At 46.2% G+C, this 20,143-nt stretch overlaps 1 protein-coding gene across 2 annotated transcripts in view; it reads right to left on the reverse strand.

The window, feature by feature from the left end:
- The window catches only part of plcg1 (phospholipase C, gamma 1), a 199,421-nt gene that overhangs the window by 12,671 nt on the left and 166,607 nt on the right, over window positions 1–20,143 (reverse strand). For both annotated transcript variants that reach the window (XM_063041159.1, XM_063041158.1), the window contains exons 22-28: window positions 17,824–17,893; window positions 17,553–17,622; window positions 11,307–11,470; window positions 9,434–9,530; window positions 5,600–5,824; window positions 2,192–2,340; window positions 190–304 (exon numbers count right to left, since the gene is read on the reverse strand). In XM_063041159.1, the coding sequence (XP_062897229.1) occupies window positions 190–304; window positions 2,192–2,340; window positions 5,600–5,824; window positions 9,434–9,530; window positions 11,307–11,470; window positions 17,553–17,622; window positions 17,824–17,893 (890 nt within the window). The remainder of the gene's footprint in view (window positions 1–189; window positions 305–2,191; window positions 2,341–5,599; window positions 5,825–9,433; window positions 9,531–11,306; window positions 11,471–17,552; window positions 17,623–17,823; window positions 17,894–20,143) is intronic.

Raw genomic sequence — 20,143 nt, forward strand, 5'->3', positions numbered from 1 at the left:
AATCATGATCTGGGCAAACCGTAGAAACAAATGTGAGGGAATTCTTGCCAAAGTCTTGGTGCTTACAGCAGCCCTAAAGGCTGGAATGGACACGAAATAAAAACCTGTTTGACTTCATCATGGAGAAAGTTACAATGGGGACTGGGGCAACAGTACAGCCACCTTGGGACACTACAAAGGCAGTCTTACCTACAATTTCAGTCTTGTATTTGCAGTTGTCATATTCAGCTCCGCACACCTCAACCTCTACAAACGGGCAGGTAATCCCTCTGCCGTTCTTCGGGAGGTGACGAGCTGCCAGGACCTGGAGGAAACAATGAGGAGAAGGGAAGTTATCCATAGGTTGCACCTCTCCTATATATCGTGTCCACACAGCGTGCCTACACATCCACAGTCCACCCCGGACCCTGCTCCATTTACAGGATCAACAATACTCAGCTGTTACACGTGTAGAAATTGGGAGTGGCCATGTTAAGTCAGCTAATGGCACATATTCAGAGTCACAGAGTGTAACAGCACAGAAACAGGGCCTTCGGCCTATCTTCCTACATCACAGCAGTGACCACTCAGTCACTGTAAATCGCTCTTGATACATCCTGGGAGCGGCACTTATAAACAATTCCATTAAGAGAAGTTAGCTTCTTTGGACACTAAATGCTACACAAAAGCTTTCTCCTGACTGTCAATCATTCTGCTGTGTAATACCATCACTTTACTCCCTCACCTGAACTAACACACAGCAATATAGAACACAGAACACTACAGCAGAGGAACAGGCCCTTTGGCCCACAATGTTGTGCTGAACCAATTAAATTAGCAATCAAATGGCAAATTAAACTAATCCCTTCTGCCTACACAACGTCCAGATCCTTCCATTTTCCTCACATTCATGTGCCAATCTAAATGTCTCTTAATGTCCCTAATGTCTCTGCCCCTACAACCACCCCAGGTAGTGCATTCCAGGCATCCCCCACTCCCTGTGTTTAAAAAAAAACTTGCCCCTCATATCTCCTTTGAATTTACCCCCCACTCCCTCGCCTTAAAGTATACCCTCCAGCATTAGGCATTTTAACCCTGGAGAGAAGATGCTGTCTGCCTACTCTGTCTTCATTTGTTCATTATGTGCTGGGTCATATTATATGGGTGATCTTGATTGTGACCTTGACCATGGTTGTTCTTGGTGAATTTTATGACAGAAGTGGCTTGCCATTACTATCCTCTGGGTAGTGTCTTTACAAGATGGGTGACCCCAGCCATGATCAATACTCTCAGAGATTGTGTGCCTGGCATCACCGGTCACATAACCAGGACGTGTGATATGCACTAGCTGTTCATACCACTACCTGCTCCCATGGCTACACGTGACCCTGATCGGGAGGCTAAGGGGATGCTACACTTTGGCCCAGGGTGACCTTGCAGGCTCGTGGAGGGAAGAAGCGCCTTCCACCTCCTTTGGTGGAGATGCATCTCCACCCCACCACCCAGCCTTAAAGAATACTCACAGCCCTGGGATGAAGACACTATCTGTCCACTCTATCTATGCCTCCATTAGACCTCTCCTCAGCCTCCACTGCTCCAAAGAAAACGACTTCTTGTCATAGTACGTGTTCTCTAAATGCCTTTTCCAGGATCTAGAAAACCTCTTCTTCATCCTCTCCAAAGCCTTGACATCCTTCTGTGATGGTGTCATGGCTTTAAAGTTAATATCACTCTGATGAATCCATCAGAAGTTGATACTACTTGTAGGACGATTAGACATTAAACCAGTCGGCACATTAACTAGGCTCTCTCATTCGATCACAGTGGATTTACTTCCTCTCCCACCTTTGCCTGGTAACCTCTGACATTCTTACTAATCAAGAACTGATCAACCTCCGCCTTAATGACTTGGCTTCCAGAGCAGTCACTACCCTCTGGTTAAAGAAGTTTCCAGATTGCTATTGTGAGTCATAGGGTCTAGGCACGAGGCTACTGGATAAGACACGGGAGCAGAATAGGAGCAGTCATTACACCCATGGAGTCTGCTCTGACATTCCATCTTGGCTGAAATATTATCCCTCTCAACCCCATTCTCCTGCCTTCTCACAGTAACCTTTGACAGCCTTACTAATCAGCGGCCCATCAATATTGGCTTTAAACTCCGCTCAGGGGAAAACGGGACAGGAAGCTTGCCTTGGACTGCACCACTGACCTGCATCTGGATGCTGAGCAACTCTGTCGATCTCACTGAGTGCTTGTCAAAGGGGTCAAACTGCTCGTCCCTCATAACGGGCGGCTGCAGCACGTACCCACACTTTCCGCTCAACGCAAACAAGGACTGGTTCATCTGCATGGGTTTGTCTGAGGAATGAAAGCACACACAGGGAATGAAAGTTAGAGCAGGACTGCGGAAGTGGAGGTGGCCAGTGGTCTCTCAGGGTTTACTGGGTCCAAGTAGCAAAGCTGAGGGCTCCGCGTGGCTTCCCTGTTGACACTTAAGCCTCTGAGCTAGAAGGTTGTAGATGCAAAGCCCCATCCCGGAGATCACAGCCTGACGCTCCAATGAACTACTGAGGAAGTACTGTATTGGTAGAGATGCTGTCTTTCAGGCCCCCAACATCTCTCTCCAAGTATCTGATAAATTGAGGAACCAAGGGTTATGGAGAAATGGCGCAGAAGAGCAGTTGAAAAATATATATCTAAAAATAAATATAGTGATCTCCGATCTCCCTCCCACACTTCACTCTTCACCCTCTCCATCCCTCTCTCCTTCCCTCCCCATCTCTCCCCTGTTTACTTCCCCCCTTCAAACCAGCCGTGTAGTCCAGTATAATCACAGCTGATCTGATGCTAGCCTCACCTACGATTGTTGTGGCTAGCATTAGACTTTACAGCGATTGGAAGATCCGGACTCTATTCCCACCGTTGTTTGTAAGGAGTTTGTATGTACTCCGCAAGACCACATGGGTTTCCTCTGGGTGCTCTGGTTTCCTCCTACATTCCAAAGACTGGGGATAGTAAGTGTAGGCACGATACGTTAGCACCAGAAGACCGCAAGACTTGCGGGCTGCCCCTCAAGCTCGGACTGTGTTGGTTGTTGATGCAAACAATGTACTTCATAAATGTTTCAAGGTGCATGTGACAAATAAAGCTATCTATCTATCTACAGTGTCTATAAAATCTATTCACCCCCCTCCTCCCCACCCCCCATTAGAAGTTTTTATGTTTTACTGTTTTACAACATTGAATCACAATGGATTTAATTTGGCTTTTTTGACACTGATTAACAGAAAAAGACTCTTTCATGTTAAAGTGAAAACAGATCTTTACAAAGTGATCCAAATTAACTACAAATATAAAAACACAAAATAATTGGTGTATGATTACTCACCTTCTTCAAGTCAGTATTTAGTAGATGCACCTTTGGCAGCAATTACAGCCTTGAGTCTGTGTGGATCAGTCTCTATCAGCTTTGCAGATCTGGACACTGCAATTTTTACAAAACTGCTCAAGCTCTGTCAGATTGCATGGGATTGTAAGTGAACAGCCCTTTTCAAGTCCAACCACACATTCTCAATTGGATTGAGGTCTGAACTCTGACCTGGCCACTCCAGAACATTATCTTTGTTGTTTTTAAGCCATTCCTGTGCAGCTTTGGCTTTATGCTTGGAGTTATTGTCTTGCTGGAAAACAATCTTCTCCCAAGTTGCATTTCTCTTGCAGACTGTATCAGGATTTCCCTGTATTTTGCTGCATTCATTTTACCCTCTACCTTCACAAGCCTTCCAGGGCCTGCTGCCAAACACAGCATTTAGTCTGATAGCCAAAAAAACTCAATTTTGGTTTCATCAGACCATAAAACCTTCTTATAGCTAACCTCAGAGTCTCCCACATGATTTCTGGAAACTCTAGCCAAGATTTCATGTGAGTTTTTTTCAAGACTGACTTTCTCTTTGCCACTCTCCCATAAAGCTGTGACTGGTGGAACACCCAGGCAACAGATGTTGTATGTGCAGTCTCTCCCATCTCAGCCACTGAAGCTTGTAACTCCTCCAGAGTTGTCACAGGTCTCTTGGTGGCCTCCCTCACTAGTCCCGTTCTTGCACAATCACTTAGCTTTTGGTGATAGTCTGCTTTAGTCAGATTTACAGCTGTACCATATTCTTTCCATTTCTTCATGATTGACTTAACTGTACTCCAAGGGCTATTCAGTGATTTGGAAATTGTCTTGTAACCATCGCCTGACTTGTGCTTTTCAATGAAATTTTTGAGGAATTGCTTGGAAAGTTCTCTTGTCTTCATGGTGCAGTTTTTGCCAGGTTACTGACTCACCAGCAGTTGGCCTCTCCATATGCAGGTGTATTTTTACTGCAATCAATTGAAACATCTTGATTGCACAAACAAACTCCAAAAAAAATCTCCATTTAACTAGTTATGTGACTTCTGAAAACAATTGGCTGCACCATTGATGATCTGGTGTGTCACATTAAAGGGGGGGGGTGAATACTTATGCAATCAATTATTTTGTGTTTTATATTTGTAATTAATTTAGATAATAGAACCCCAATCTTCCATTTGCTGCAAAGTGTTATGCTACCCATGCCACTACCATGCCACATCGATCACAGGTGAGGCCAGCCTCAGATCAGCTGTAATTATATTGAGTTGCAGGGCTGGTTGAGAGGGAAGGAGAGGGCGAAGAGTGAGAGTGCAGTGTGGGAGGGAGATTGGAGAATGTGACTGAGTCAGTCTTAGGGAGAGGGAGAGGGGGAGAGAGGAGTAGAGAGACTAAGTGGAGATACAGACGAGGTGTAAACATACAACAGGGAGATTGAGTTTGAAAGTGAGACAGAATGAGAGTTTGAGTCATTAAGTGTGGGAGGGAGACAGGAAGAGCATGAGTGAGTGAGTTAATTTTGGGTCGAAAGAGAGTGGGTGAATGAGTGACTAGAAATCAGAGAATAAGAAAGACTGAGTGAGAGGAAATATGCATGTGAATGGTGTGTCTGTGTGTGAGTGAGTGTGTGTGAATGGTGTGAGTGTGTGTGTGCGTGTGCGTGTTTTTGTACGTATGTATGTACACTGGTTATTGGAACCAAAGGATCTCTGTAATCCCTGACTCACAGCACACCCCTCGATTTGCAGCAGGAAGGCACTATAGCACTGCAGTCATATGCTGAAAGTGAGTACATGGCTACATTTTACAATTAGATTACCATAAGAGCATACGACATAGGAGCAGAATTAGGTCATTCAGCCCATCGAGTCTGCTCCGCCATTCTAGCATGACAGATTAATTATCCCTCTCAACCCCATTCTCCTGCCTTGTCCCTGTAACCTTTGACACCTCGACTAGCAAAACGTGCTTTAAACATACCCAATGACGTGGCCTACACATCTGCCAGTGGCAGTGAATTCCACAGATTCACCAACTTCTGGTTAAAGAAATTCCTCCTCATCTCTGTTCTAAAGGGACATCCTTGTACTCTGAGAGATATTTATGTTAGATCTTAATATAATTCTGGGAACTCTCCGTCTAAGAGCTAACACTGTATCCTGTCCACCAGCTCTCCCTGCTACCTCAGTATTATGATGTTAGAAGCAGGAATTCAGTCAGTACCTGGAGTCTGGAAGTTCAATGCCACAAGCTGACTGCCACAGATCCACATGGGCAGCGGATCGTAGTTGGACGAATCGAGACGCTGCCCTTTAGGGTAGATGCGACTCAGCTGCAGGCGATTGTACTGAAGAAATTTCTTCCCTTTGGCTCTGTTCACGTACTTCTCGGCCTTGGTCTCTGGAAACGATGACATATCCCTGTAGCAGGCCCGGTCACTCCCAATCTCTGCAACACAAAGGCTATTGCTTTCATATTCCTGAACACAAACTCACTACCCAGCACTTAGATATCTTCCCATCCACAGACTGACCTTCATGAGAAGACAGATTCTAATCACAAGGAATTCTGTAGATGCTGGAAATCCAGAGTAATGCACACAAATGCCGGAGGAGCACAGCAGGTCAGGCAGCATCTCTGGTTCAAATGGTTCTGTTCATTATCAGAGAATGCATACAGTATACAACCTGAAATACTTAGTCTTTGCAGACTAAATTCCGCTCCTCTTTCCCTTTCTCCCTTTCATCCCCCCTCCCCACCCACCTACCTTTATCCTCGCCTGGTTTCACCTAGCTCCTTCTCGTACGTCACCGTACCACTTACCTTCCCCCCCCTCACCTGGTCTCACCAATCACCGTCTAGCTTCTAGCTTCAGAGGGTGCAGAGAAGATTTACCAGGAATACTGCCTGGATTAGAGAGTGTGTTTTATAAGGAATGTTTCAACGTGCCAGGGCTTCTCTTTTTGGAGCGAAGGAGGATGAATGGTAAGTTGATAGAGGTGTATAAGGTTTGGGGTGTATGGGGTGTCAGGGAGGGGTAGCACCTCTGGTGGGGGAACATGTCGCATCCTTTTCAAGGCAGTTAGTCCACCTTTGTTCCCCACCTGGCACTCAGCTCTCACCTGTGGCTCCCCGTAGCTGTTGCATGCGACAGAAGCCACACCCTGGGCAACGGCTTCAACAAGCCGGCTAAACCAGGTGAGGGTAGCCGACGGGTCTCAAACCCTCGGTGAGACAGGGAGTTGTCTATCCCAGCATGTGAAGACAGACTCCGGCAGATTGAGCCGACGAGACCAATGGAAGGTCCAATGGTCAAGAAGACGGTCTCTGCAAGCGTCGTGGAATGTGTCGAGCAGGACTAGATACAGAAGACGTCCTGGTCATCCACTGCACCTAGTCCCATCTCCAGCCGTCTCAACTCTGTCTTGCCACTGGATCCAGATGGGAATTGGGAAGAGAGAGTGAGGCTGACGCTGCGCAACTCTCCCTCACTTAAATCCAAATCACGCACTAATCTTGACACCATCATGATGGTGTCAAGGTCCTCATTGACGTCAATGATGGAGGAACACATAAGCTGATAAGAGGCATAAGTAGGGTGGATAGCAAGCAATTCTTTTCCCCTGGGCAGAAATGGCTAAAACAAGGGGGCATAATTTTAAGACAATTGAAGGAAAGTATAGAGGGAATGTCAGAGGTAGGTTTGGTTTTAAATACAGAGGGTGGTGGATGTGCACAGTACTGCTACCTCAAAAAAAAAATTCCATGACATATGTGAGTGATGATAAACCGGATTCTGATATGGGTCTCTGCTGTGGGCTAAGAGTGGGAAGGGGGCAGGGAGAGGGGAATCATGGTTGGGAAAAGGGGAAGAGAGAAGGGAGTGAGCAGGAAGCACCAGAGAGACATTTTGTAATGGTCAGGTGACCTTGCCTGGTTTCTCAGGGCTGGGTGTGTCTGCACCTGCGCCACCCTCTGCCCGGGCACTCCCTCTCTGCCACCTGTCCCAAACACCTCCCGAGGCGCTCCACCCTCACCAATCCCAACGTCCTTTGCTCTGCCAGATTTACAAATTTGCTCTGGGCTCCATGCTGACAAATACAGTACTGTGTCAAAGCCTTATGCACTCTGGCATACAGTACATGTGCCTAAGACTTTTGCACTGTACTGTAGATACAGGAGATAGCCACAAGGTGGCTCTGTGGACTGTTGCTACAGTAACTCTCAGTAACCTACACAGAATAAAAATAATACACTTGTCAAATGGTTCTGTGCCTTAGTTGCTATCGTTAGGATCGGGAAATGAGTCAACGCACTGTTTGACTTGACGGCACGCTGGCGCAGTGAGTGGAACTACTGCTGTACAGCTCCAGAGACCCAGGCTCAATCCTGACTTTGGACAATACCGGTGTGGAGTCTGCGTGTGGTCTAGTGGACTAACTGGGCACTATAAATTTCCCATAGTCCACAGGTGTGGGAGAACCTGAGGAGGGTGGGGATTGTTACTGATACAGATCCCTAGTCCGTAGGTAAGTGGGAGAAACTTGGAGGGGGGGGGGGATTGTTACTGATGCAGAAAAATGCAGTAATTGTGGAGAGAATGTTTCCAATGATGAGAGAGTGTCTACGACCAGAGGACACAGCCTCAGAATAGATGGATGTCCTTTTAGACCGGAGATGAGGAGGAATTTCTTTAGTCACAGAATGTTGAATCTGTGGAATTCGTTGCCACAGGTGGCTGTGGAGGACAATTCATTGGGTGTATTTAAGGCAGAGGCTGATAGATTCTTGATTAGTTGGAGTAGGAAGGGATACGGGGAGAAGGCAGGAGATTGGGGCTGAGAGGGAAATGGATCAGCCATGATGAAATGATGGGCTAAATGGACTAATTCTGCTCCTATATTTTATGGTCCAATTCTGCATGGTAGTGTACCCGTTAATGCAAACCTTTACAGCACCAGCGATAAAATAGGGGCTCAATTCCTGGTGCTGTCTGTGAGGAGTCTGTACGTTCTCCCCATGACTGCATGGGTTTTCTCCCACATCCTAAAGACCTAAGGTTAGGGTTAGTGAGTTGTGGGCATGCTACATTGGTGCTACAAGTGCGGCTTGCTGATTTGACTTGATACAATATGGCCCACCACACACCCTTGCTGATTTGATTTGATGCAAACAACATATTATTTCACTGTATGTTTTGATGTACATGTTATAAATAAAACTAATTTCTCTGTTGCTGGCCCAAAAGAACACAGTACAGTACAGTACAGGAACAGGCCTTTGGCCTACAATGTCAGGGCTGGCCATGATTCCAACTTAAGATCATAAGATACAGGAGCAGAATTAGACAATTTGGCCCATCGAGTCTGCTCCGCCATTTTATTATGGTTGATTCATTTTCCCTCTCAGTCCCAATCTCCTGCCTTCTCCCTGTAACCCTTCGTGCCCTGACTAATCATGAGTCTATCAACCTCTACTTTAAATATACCTAATGACTTGGCCTCCACAGCCACCCATGGCAACAAAATTCCACAGATTCAGCACTCTGTGGCTAAGGAAATTCCTCATTTCCGTTCTAAAAAGATGCCGCTGTATTCTGAGGCTGTGTCAGGAGTCTTAGACTCCTCCACCCTAGGAAACGTCCTCTCCACATCCACTCTATCGAGGTCTTTTAACATTTGATAGGTTTCAGTGAGGTCACCCCTCATCTTCTGAATACCAGTGAGTAGAGACCCAGAGCCGTCAAAGGCGCCTCATGTGACGAGCCTTTCAATCACTTTAGTAAACCTCCTTTGATCCCCCACCAATGTCAGCATATCTCTTCTTAGATTTGAACAGTGCACGAGTTCCACTTCCTCCAGCCCATGCCAACTGGAAGAACAGACTGCTGGCATCATCCACCTGCCACCCATTCCCATGGCAACGGTTCGGGTCCAGAGGGACAGCAAACGTGAGTACAGTGTACGGTGTATCAGTGCAATGCCAGGACTTCAACTGGGGGCAGCAGTCCACGGCCGTACAGCAATCAGGCCCGTTGGCTCACCCAACATCACTTACTATCTTCATCAAATGGAACAGGTCTGCAGTACACCACCAGGTCAGAAAGCTCCAGTGCAATCTTCTTCCTGCGCTCCATCATCTTGCCTTCTTCTTTCTAAGGGAAGACGAAGTCCCACATCAATACCATTACAATGGGATTTTCCCACGCAGTAATTGAACATAGCCATGACATGACCTCATTCAGAAGGGGCCCTTTCTTGCCTTTTCCTCAGTTTCTCAGCATTCAGTATATATCTGGTTTGTGCAGGATGCGCACAGTGTGTGGGCCACCTGTATTAACTCAGATAATACACTCAGTGGCCACTTTATTAGGTACACCTGCTTGTTAATACAAATATCTACTCAGCCAATGATATGGCAGCAACTCAGTGCATAAAAGCATGCTAACCTAGTCAAGAGATTCAACTGTTGTTCAGACCAAACCTCAGAATGGTGAAGAAATGTGATTTAAGTGACTTTGACTGTGGCATGATCATTGGTGCCATATGGGATGGTTTGAGCATCTCAGAAACTGCTGATCTCCTGGGATTTGCACCCACAAGTCTCTAGAGTTGGGGTTCACAACCTGGAGTCCACAGACCCCTTGCTTAATGTTATTGGTCCATGACATAAATTGGTTGGGAACCCCTGCTACAGCGAATGGTGTGATAAACAAAAAATTCTCTGGGCAAAAATGCTTTGTTAATGAGAGAGGTCAGAGGAGAATGGCCAGACTGGTTCAAGCTGACAGGAAGGCAACAGTAACTCAAATGATCATGTGTTACAGCAGTAGTGTGCAGAAGAGCATCTCTGAACACACAACTTAACAAACCTTGAAGCAGATGGCTAGACAGTAGAAGACCACGAATGTGCAGTACTGGTGGTACCTCACAATGTGGCCACTGGGTGTATTTCTACACCAGCCATTCTGAATAGGCAACAGATCTAGGGATGATTATCTCTGGGTTGCCATTCTTACAGTAGTTATCATAAGCACCCCTGTGGTCCTCTTCCTGGGAGATCAGGAGTCTCTCAGCCCAGTTGCAGAGATGACAACTATTATTGGGATAATTTGACAGATTCCAGCAACTGCTTCAAGTAATTGAGTTTGTCGGATTATAAGTTTCATGGAGCCTTCTTTCTTACCATCCGTACTGAGATACGGACATGCAGAAAGGCTGCTAGTGAGAGAAATAAAATGCCTCCACTTTCCAACTCTAGATCGTTGGTGAGACTTTTCTCACAGCCCCGGCCAACACTGTGCCGGCAACCACCAATAAGCGGTGAACGTAAAATTCCTTTCGCCAAGAGACTGGAAGACAACGGATGACTTACTAGAGGTGTATAAAATCACGAGGGGGCAGAGATGGGGTGAATTCATGCAGTCTTAATCCCCCAGGGGAAAGTGAATCAAAGGCTAGAGAGTGGAGGTTAAAACTGAAAGGGGTGAGGTTCAAAAAGGACTACAGGAACAAGTCATTCACACTGAGGGCTGTGTGTATATGGAACAGGGTGCCAGAGGAAGTAGTCCAAGCAGAATCACTAACAATATTTAATTTGGATAGGTACATGGATAGGAAAGGTTTAGTTAGAGCAGGGGTTCCCAACCTGGGGTCCATGATCTCCTTGATTAATGGTATTGGTCCATAGCGTAACAAAGGTTGGGTTAGAGGGATACAGGCCAAAGGTGGGAAAAGTGGAACGAGCTTAGGTGGCACCTTGGTCAGTATTGACCAGTTGGGCCAAATAGCCTGTTACAATTCTGTACAACTCTAAGTTTTTATTTACAAAACAGAACATTTTATGAAAAAAAATCCTTCCATCACAATTTCTAACCTAGGCAAGAAGAAATTCAAGAGGAGGTGGCTTCATTTCGGACTGTGCGACCTACCCTGGCACCTGCATTCCGAGCCGCGTCCTGGATCTTGGTCACCCAGTCGTTCAGGTCTTCCAGTGTTTCCGCTGCCAAGTCCATCGTTCCCCCCGAGGAAGCAAATGAACCGGCATTTATTTTGAAAACGAACGGCCGACTGCCTTTCCCGTCTGGGTGAACAGCTGCAGTGAGACAGATGGGTACAAGAGTCACTGGTACTTCGAAGCATTATGTCTGCTCTGACCACTTACATCAATCCCATACGGCCACAAGATTCAGAGCAGAATTAAACTATTCGCCCATCAAGTCTGTTCCACCGTTAATCATAGCTGATTTTTTTTCCAACGTCATTCTCCTACCTTCTCCCTGTAACCCAGAACTGCTTTATCAACCAAGCACCTATCAATCCCTGCTTTAAAGACACCCAATGACTTGACTTCTGCAACCATCTTTGGCAACGAATTTTACACATCCGCCGCACTCTGGCTGAAGAAATTCCTCCTCATCTTAGTTCTAACGAGGCATTCCTTTGTTCTGAGGCTGTGCCCTTGGATCAGCAACCCTCCCAACCATTCTAACAATTTTCTACAGGAACACCATGAAGAGTGTCCTGTCTGGATCATCATTGTGTGGAACAGAAGCTGCAAGGCATCAGACCGCGAGACCTGACCGAGGATAGTAAAATCCCGAGAGGACCACCAGGGTCCCCCCGCCCCCCCCCGCCATCTGTGACATTTACTGGGAGCATTGAATACAAAGGACACAATGCATTGTTCAGGATCCCTGTCATCTATCCCACAATCTCTTTGAGTCACTATTGTCAGAAAGGAGGTATAGGACCATCACGACTAGGACTGCCGGACGGGTTTCTATCTTCAGGCCGAGACTAATGAATACTCTGCCACCATTGAGCTCTCACCACTACGACAGCGAACTGCACATTACATAAATATTGAATTATATTTTATTACATTATTTGCGGTATTATTTTGTTTTAAGTGCGACGTGTGATAAATGTTTTGTGGGTGCACTGTGGTCTGCAGCAATGTTGTTTCATTTGGTTGTACAGTCAGATGACAATAAACTTGAACTTGATCTTAATGATGGAACATCCTCTCCACGTCCACTCTATCCAGGCCTTTCAGTATTCTGTAGCTATTATCTACGCTACAGGTAACGTAATTACACTGCTACAGTAGTCAGCTTACAATCTGTTACCAAAGGGAACCATGCATTTTCCAAGGTAACCACCCTCTCCGGTTCACTTTCTCCACTTTACCCTTAAAAAGGCATACATCATTAAGGACCCTCACAATCCGGCATGTGCCCTCTTCTTATTGCTAGTGTCAGAGGGGAGGTACAGAAAACCGAAGGCACACACTCAACAATTCAGGAACAGCTTCTTCGCCTCTGCCATCTGATTACTGAATGGACATGAAACCCATGAACACTACCTCACTACTTTATTTTTTTCTTACTTATTTAACTTTATGTGTATATATTTCTTACTGTAATTCAGTTTTTATTATAATGTATTGCATTGTAGTGCTGCTGCTTAACAACATTTGCCAATGATATTAAACCTGATTCTGATCCCATGAACACTACCTTGCCACTCTTTTCTTTTAAACACAAGGGATTCCACAGATGCAGGAAATCCCAAATAAACATAGAGTCAGGACGGATGGAGGGTCTCAACCCAAAGCGTCAACTCTTTACTCTTTTCCATAGATGCTGCCTGATCTGCTAAGTTCCTCCAGCATTTTGTGTGTGTTACTCTGTTTCTTTCAGACTATTTATTTATTTTGTAATTTATAACAGCTTTATGTCTTTGCAACGTACCCATCCCCTCAGATTTTGGTATGCGTTCCTTTGAAGAATGAAGCCTATCCAATCTAGTTAAGTGTGGCCTCAAACCCCTCAAGGGAGGCTGACTCCATACTGCCCTCTAATGGATTAACAAGGCACTGATTTCAATAAACAATCCACTGCAGGAACTTAGTGGGTCAAGCAACATCTGCGGGGAGGTTAAAGAATTGTCGACATTTGGGGTCAAAACCCTTCATCAGGAGAAACAGTTAATCTGAGTCCTGATGTAAGGTTTTCGACCTGAAACATCGTTAGTTCCTCTCCCCTCCCACAGATGCTGCTCGAGCTGCTGAGTTCCTCTACGAGTTTGTCTGCTGGCACTGTTCCTTCTAAGCTGCGCTGGTGTGCGGTTGCGCAGTGACTGAAGAGCCTTTGTTGCCGTGCGGCTGGAATTAAAAAAAAAATGTTATTATAAATTGCCGTGCCATTTTCAGGCCACATAAACATTTCCTGCTCAAAGGAGTGGTTGGTCCGCACAGCAGCAAAAAAATTTATAGGGAACATTGTTTGTTGATCCTCATTCCAGAAGCTGCCATTACTTGTGTCTCCAAGTCACTGAGATCATGGGCAGTTATACAGAGATACAGTGCAGAAACAGGCCCTTCGGCCCTTCAGGTGGATAGCCAAAGGCTTTTTCCCAGGGCTGAAATGGCTAACACAACGGGGCATAGTTTTAAGGTGCTTGGAAGCAGGTACAAGGGAGACGTCAGGGGTAAGTTACTCACACAGAGATTGGTGAGTGTGTGGAATGCTCTGCCAGCCAATGTGGTCGAGGCAGATACATAGAAACATAGAAAGCCTCTCATCATCCTATACACGTAAATCAGGTCATGTCTCATCCTCCGTCGCTCCAAGGAGAAAAGGCCGAGTTCACTCAACCTGTTCTCATAAGACATGCTCCCCAATCCAGGCAACATCCTTGTAAATCTCCTCTGCACCCTTTCTGTGGTTTCCATGTCCTTCCTGTAGTGAGGCAACCAGAACTGAGCACAGTACTCCAAGTGGGTTCTGACCAGGGTCCTATATAGCTGCAACAATACCTCTCGGCTCTTAAACTCAATCCCACTGTTGATGAAGGCCAATGCACGGTATGCCTTCTTAACCACAGAGTCAACCTGTGCAGCAGCTTTGAATGCCCTATGGACCCAGACCCCAAGATCCTTCTGATCCTCCACACTGCCAAGAGTCTTACCATTAATACTATATTCTGCCATCATATTTGACCTACCAAAATGAACCACCTCACACTTATCTGGGTTGAACTCCATCTGCCACTTCTCAGCCCAGTTTTGCATCCTATCAATGTCCCGTTGTTACCTCTGACAGCCCGCCACACTATCCACAACACCCCCAACCTTTGTGTCATCAGCAAATTTACTAACCCATCCCTCCACTTCCTCATCCAGGTCATGTATAAAAATCACGAAGAGTAGGGGCTCCAGAACAGATCCCTGAGGCACACCACTGGTCATCGACCTCCATGCAGAATATGACTTGTCCACAACCACTCCTTGCCTTCTGTGGGCAAGCCAGTTCTGGATCCACAAAATAACGTCCCTTTGGATCCCGTGCCTCCTTACTTTCTCAATAAGCCTTGCATGGGTTACCTTATCAAATGCCTTGCTGAAATCCATATACAATACATCTACTGCTCTACCTTCATCAATGTGTTTAGTCACATCCTCAAAAAATTCATTCAGACTCATAAGGCACAACCTGCCTTGGACAAAGCCATGCTGACTATTCCTAATCATATTATGCCTCTCCAAATGTTCATAAATCCTGCCTCTTAGAGTCTTTTCCATCAACTTACCAACCACTTAAGTAAGACTGACTGGTCTATAATTTCTTGGGCTATCTCTACTCCCTTTCTTGAATAAGGGAACAACATCTGCAACCCTCCAAACCTCTGGAACCTCTCCCATTTCCATTGATGATGCAAAGATCATCGCCAGAGTCTCAGCAATCTCCTCCCTGGCCTCCCACAGTAGCCTGGGGTACATCTCGTTCGGTCCCGGTGACTTATCCAACTTGATGCTTTCCAAAAAGCTTTTCAGTCCACTGTAAGTCATCCCTACAATTGCCAATATCCTTTTCTGTAGTGAATACTGAAGCAAAGTATTCATTAATACCTCTGCTATCTCCTCCGGTTCCATACACACTTTTCCACTGTCACACTTGATTGGTCCTATTCTCTCACGTCTTATCCCCTTGCTCTTCACATACTTGTAGAATGCCCTGGAGTTTTTCTACAATGCGATCCCTAAGGAGCTGCAGCCTGACGCACCTGGCACAGATGTGGCCATCCAGAAGGCTGGGAGCCTCCAGGACTTCCCACATCTGACACCGAGCACAGAACACCGGCCTCACACACATACTTCGTGTCTGTGTTCTACACAGGCAACCTACCTCGCCTCAACCCGTTATCACCAAGGCCCTGTTGAGCCAAAGCCTTCCTACTCTGTCTCCCTCTACTCCGCTTCCCGCTCCTCCGGCACCCTCTCTATAAAGCTGTCTCCTTTTAAACTCTTCTTGCTGTCCTAACCAGGTGATGTCCACGCACTTGTGCAGTCGTGCCCCGATCAAACCGCTGAAGAAATAGCCAATAGGGTCTTTTTAAGAGACTCTTAGACAGGTACATGGAGCTTAGAAAAATAGAGGGCTATGTGGTAAGGAAATTCTAGGCAGTTTCAACAGTAGGTTACATGGTTGGCACAACAGTGTGGGCTGAAGGGCCTGTAATGTGCTGTAGATTTCTATGTTTCACCATTTTACTCTCCCTACATTATCTTCAAGTGCACCCTGGATTCTGCTCCTCACTGACACATGCTAACTTATTCACTCACCAATGTCTTCAGGGTGCTGGGAGAAAGCTGAGCTCCCAGAGGAATGCCATGCAGTCACAGGGAGAACATGCAAACTCCATCCAGACTGCAGCCGAGTTTAGGAATGAACCCGGTCCCTGGTGACATGGGATAGTCTCTCTACTGTCCGTGCCTCTGCGGTCACCCTCAAACTGTCGCACCTCACTGAAGAACAAAACGTGGGCCTGTAAAACCGGCTGCTCTGAATGCTCTTACAGAGCCCCCCCACGCTAAGCTGAATACAAACCAACCACTGGAAAGAACACAGATTGTCATGATACAGGGATAACAAGCACTCTCATATGAAAATAAGCCGGCCGGTGGCGTAGTGGCATCCGCACTGGACTTCGAGGGTTCAAATCCGGCTGGCTCCTTGCACGCCCTCCATCTGTACTACATTGAGCATCAAGCTTGCAACTCTGCCTGGCAAAAAACAGACAAAAGTGCTAAAGAAAGGGCAAGGTTGCCACCTGATATGCCACAAGGTGCGGAAAGAAACAACACATATGAAAATAAACAGTCCTCAGTGCCTGCTCCGGCATCCATCCACAGTATGGCTGGTTGTCACCTTCAGAGCCATTCTCTGCCCTATCCCCATGTCACTCAATTCCCTTATCCATAAATCACGCTGTCGGAGATATCTCCTCTGATCCACCCATCACCCCCTCCCTCCACCTTCACTGCCATCCAGACCACCAGAACAAAGAAACAAACTGAAGCATCTCAGACATGAAACGTTAACTGTTCACCTCTCCACAGATGCTGCCTGAACTGCTGAGTATTTCCAGAATTTTCTGCCTTCATTTCATTTTTAAATTATTTTGTCTATTTATTTATTGAGATACAGTGCAGAATGGGCCCTTCGAACCACACCACCCAGCAATCCCCCGATTTCAAACCTGGCCTAATCACAGCATAATTTACATTGGCCAATTGCGAATGGCTGTGGAGGCCAAGTCATTGGGTGCATTTGAGGCAGAGATAGATAGGTTCTTGATTAGCCAGAGCATCAAAGGGTATGGGGAGAAGGCAGGTGAGTGGGGATGAAAGAAAGAATTAGATCAGCCCACCAGCAGAGTCGATGGACCGAATGGCCTACTTCTGCTCCTATATCTTATGGTCTCAATTAACCTACTAACCGGACTGTGGGAGGAAACTGGAGCACCCGAAGGAAACCCACACTGTCACAGGGAGAATGTACAAACTCCTTATAGGCAGTGATGGGTATTGAACCCAGGGAGCTGGTCCTGTGAAATGTCGTGCTAACCACTACACCACCATGCCGTTCCAAGTACTTGAAATTGTTAACGTGGGAAATATGAACAGTAATGTCCCCAGGCTGTCTGTGACTTCACCTCACATTAAACTTTTGTGACTTCTTTCCAAGTCTCAGTTTTAATTTCTGATTTCCTGCATCAGCAGATAGTCTTGCGGTTTCACTTTCCCCTCCACTGCGGTCTCTAATCCCTGGCACATGGCTGGGTGTGAAGAAAGCAAGCAAGATTTAACCGAAGTAATACTCGCCACTCACCAATCTGACAGGAAGGGACATCCAGAACTCCTCTCAACAGGTCTCCCAGAGGACTGTTCTCAGTAAGGGGCTATGGGTGGAGGGAGAACAGTGAGAATGAGGAAACTCTGAATTCTCTCGTGTTGAATCAGTGCTTAATTTATCAGTCCTACAGCTTTATAGCAGCCAATAAAATCGTTAAGAAGAGAAATAAGCTCTTCATTTAAAATACTCTTTTGAGCCCATCCAGTTCAAAGTCTCTTACCCATCTCTCTGGCACCAATCTACTTACGTTCATGATCTCTTCCACGTAATTAGCAGGGAACCAAAGCTGCCGTTTACCTCCATAGTCACCCTTCCACCTGGAAGATAAACTGTGATTAAAATCCGCAGCGTGCCCTGGCTGCTCCCACAGAGCCAAGTCCCCAAAGGGTTTATGGCACCACAGAGGCACCGTTGCTCCAGTGACCAGGGTTCAGTTCTGATCGCTGGTGCTGCCTCTGCGGAGTCTGCATGCTCTCCCAGTGATCTGGGCACGTTCTCCCAGTGCGCTGGTTTCCTCCGGATGCTCCGGCTTCTGGGCTGGCAGGTTAATTGGCCATTGCAAATGTTTGGGTGAGTGGTACCCCCATCACAAGGTTAGGACCCCCACTCACCCATTGCTCTTCTCATTGCTACCATCAGGAACAAGGTATAAGAGCCTGAAGGCACACATTCAAAGAGTCAGGAACTGCTTCTTCCTCTCTGAATGGCCAATGAACCCATGGGCACTACCTCACTACTTTTCTATTACTTTTGCACTGCTTACTTAATTTAACTATACTGTGTATAAATAAAACAGCCAAGTAAAGGTTTCACTGCTAACGTCATAGGGTATTTCATGTAATGGTCTTTCTGTAGAAGCAGTGTTTGGGTTATGGTTAGAGATAACAGGTGCTTCGGAATGTGAGCCGTCCCATCAGCAGAGAAGGCATGGCGAGCGGGGTTTTTTATTGTGCCTGGCACCAGTGTGAGCTTTTATCCTTTCTTCGGTGGGAGATGAGGAGAGAAGACGCTGGAGACAACCGGTCGTAGGACTCAATCCGATGGGGACTGTGATTCGATGGAGCAAGGTGTGGGAGTCTGCTGACTTCTGGAAGAGCGGACCTCCAATCTATGCACATTTAATTGTTAATTATAATGGGCCCTTTTCATTTTTTTCTTTCTTTTCTTTACTAACCTTTTAGTTAAGTTAGTATTCCTAAATATACTTCCTTTAATCACAGGCCGTGTGCGGTCAGTTACTTCCCGGCAACCAGTTGAAACAGGGCAGCCAATCAAATAGCATTCACACAAACCGGGGTTTGGGTGGGAGAGACATCCCAAACTCGCAGGACCGAAGTGTGTATTCCCTAGACGTAAGCGGCTGGAGAACAGCGGGTCTTTCGGTGCTGTTGGGAGTCTGCTCTCGACGGCTAATGAGCCGTTTCCAGAGATGCCCGGGAGGAAAGTAATTCACAGTTTTTCTTTCTCTATTAATATGCATTGCATTGTGCCAGTGATGTTAACCTGATTCTGATAGATTGTGGCAAGGGGAAGGAGGGAAGTTGATGAGAATAAAAAAACAGGTCAGAGTAGCAGTAGTGTAGAAGTTACATAATGGCTAGTGTAGTCCCAGAGACGAGGAGCCTGTTTCTCTGCTCTATCTCTAGTATTAGATTCAGTTTAGAACTGCAGGTGAAAGGTCAGAAGAATGGGGTGAACATTGTGACACTTTAGATCAGGGAGTTCCCAATCTGGGGTCCACGGACCCCTTGCTTAATGGTATTGGTCCATGGCATAAAGAAGGTTGGGAACCTCTTACTTAGATAATGTTTCTAAAGAATTGGATGTTTCCTATAGTGGGGGAGTGGAGGACTGGGGGCACAGCCTCAGAATACAACAACATCTCTTTAGAATGGAGATGAGGAGGAATTAAGGTGGTGAATCTGTGGAATTCACTGCTGCAGACACTTGCGAAGGTTAAGTCATTGGGTATATTTAAAGCGGAAGATGATAGTTTCTTGATTGGTAAGTGCGTCAAAGGTTATGGGGAGAAGGCAGGAGAATGGGGTTGAGAGAGATAATAAATCAGCCATGATGGAATGGTGGAGCAGATTCAATGGGACAAATGGCCTAATTCTGCTTCTTATGGTCTTATGATAAGTAGATGGATAGGAGGAGTTTAGAGGGATTTGGGCCAAAGGTAGGCAACTGGGACTGGTTTGGGGCTAACACCATTGTCAGCATGGGTGAGTTGGGCAATAGGGCTTTTTTCCATGCCTGTACCATAGAGCGTTGTGCTACCCACTACTTACCGTACCGTACCATACTTAAAGGGAATCTGAGGGGGATCTTGCCCATGAGGGGGGATACTACTTCTGCCAGCGGAAGTAGTAGATGCAGGTTCAATTTAAGTCTGCATAGGTACATGTAGGCCTATGACCCAGGAACAGACAGAAAAACAGGCTGGCATGGACTAGATGGGCTGAAGGGCCTCTTTCAGTGTTGTATGACTCTATAAAGAAAATCACTGTGAACAGGACAACATAAAGTGCTTGTCTGTTATGCTTGGCCCAATATGACCCAAAATC

The sequence above is a fragment of the Mobula hypostoma genome, chromosome 2 (genome assembly GCF_963921235.1).
Source record: "Mobula hypostoma chromosome 2, sMobHyp1.1, whole genome shotgun sequence".
NCBI lineage: Eukaryota > Metazoa > Chordata > Chondrichthyes > Myliobatiformes > Myliobatidae > Mobula > Mobula hypostoma.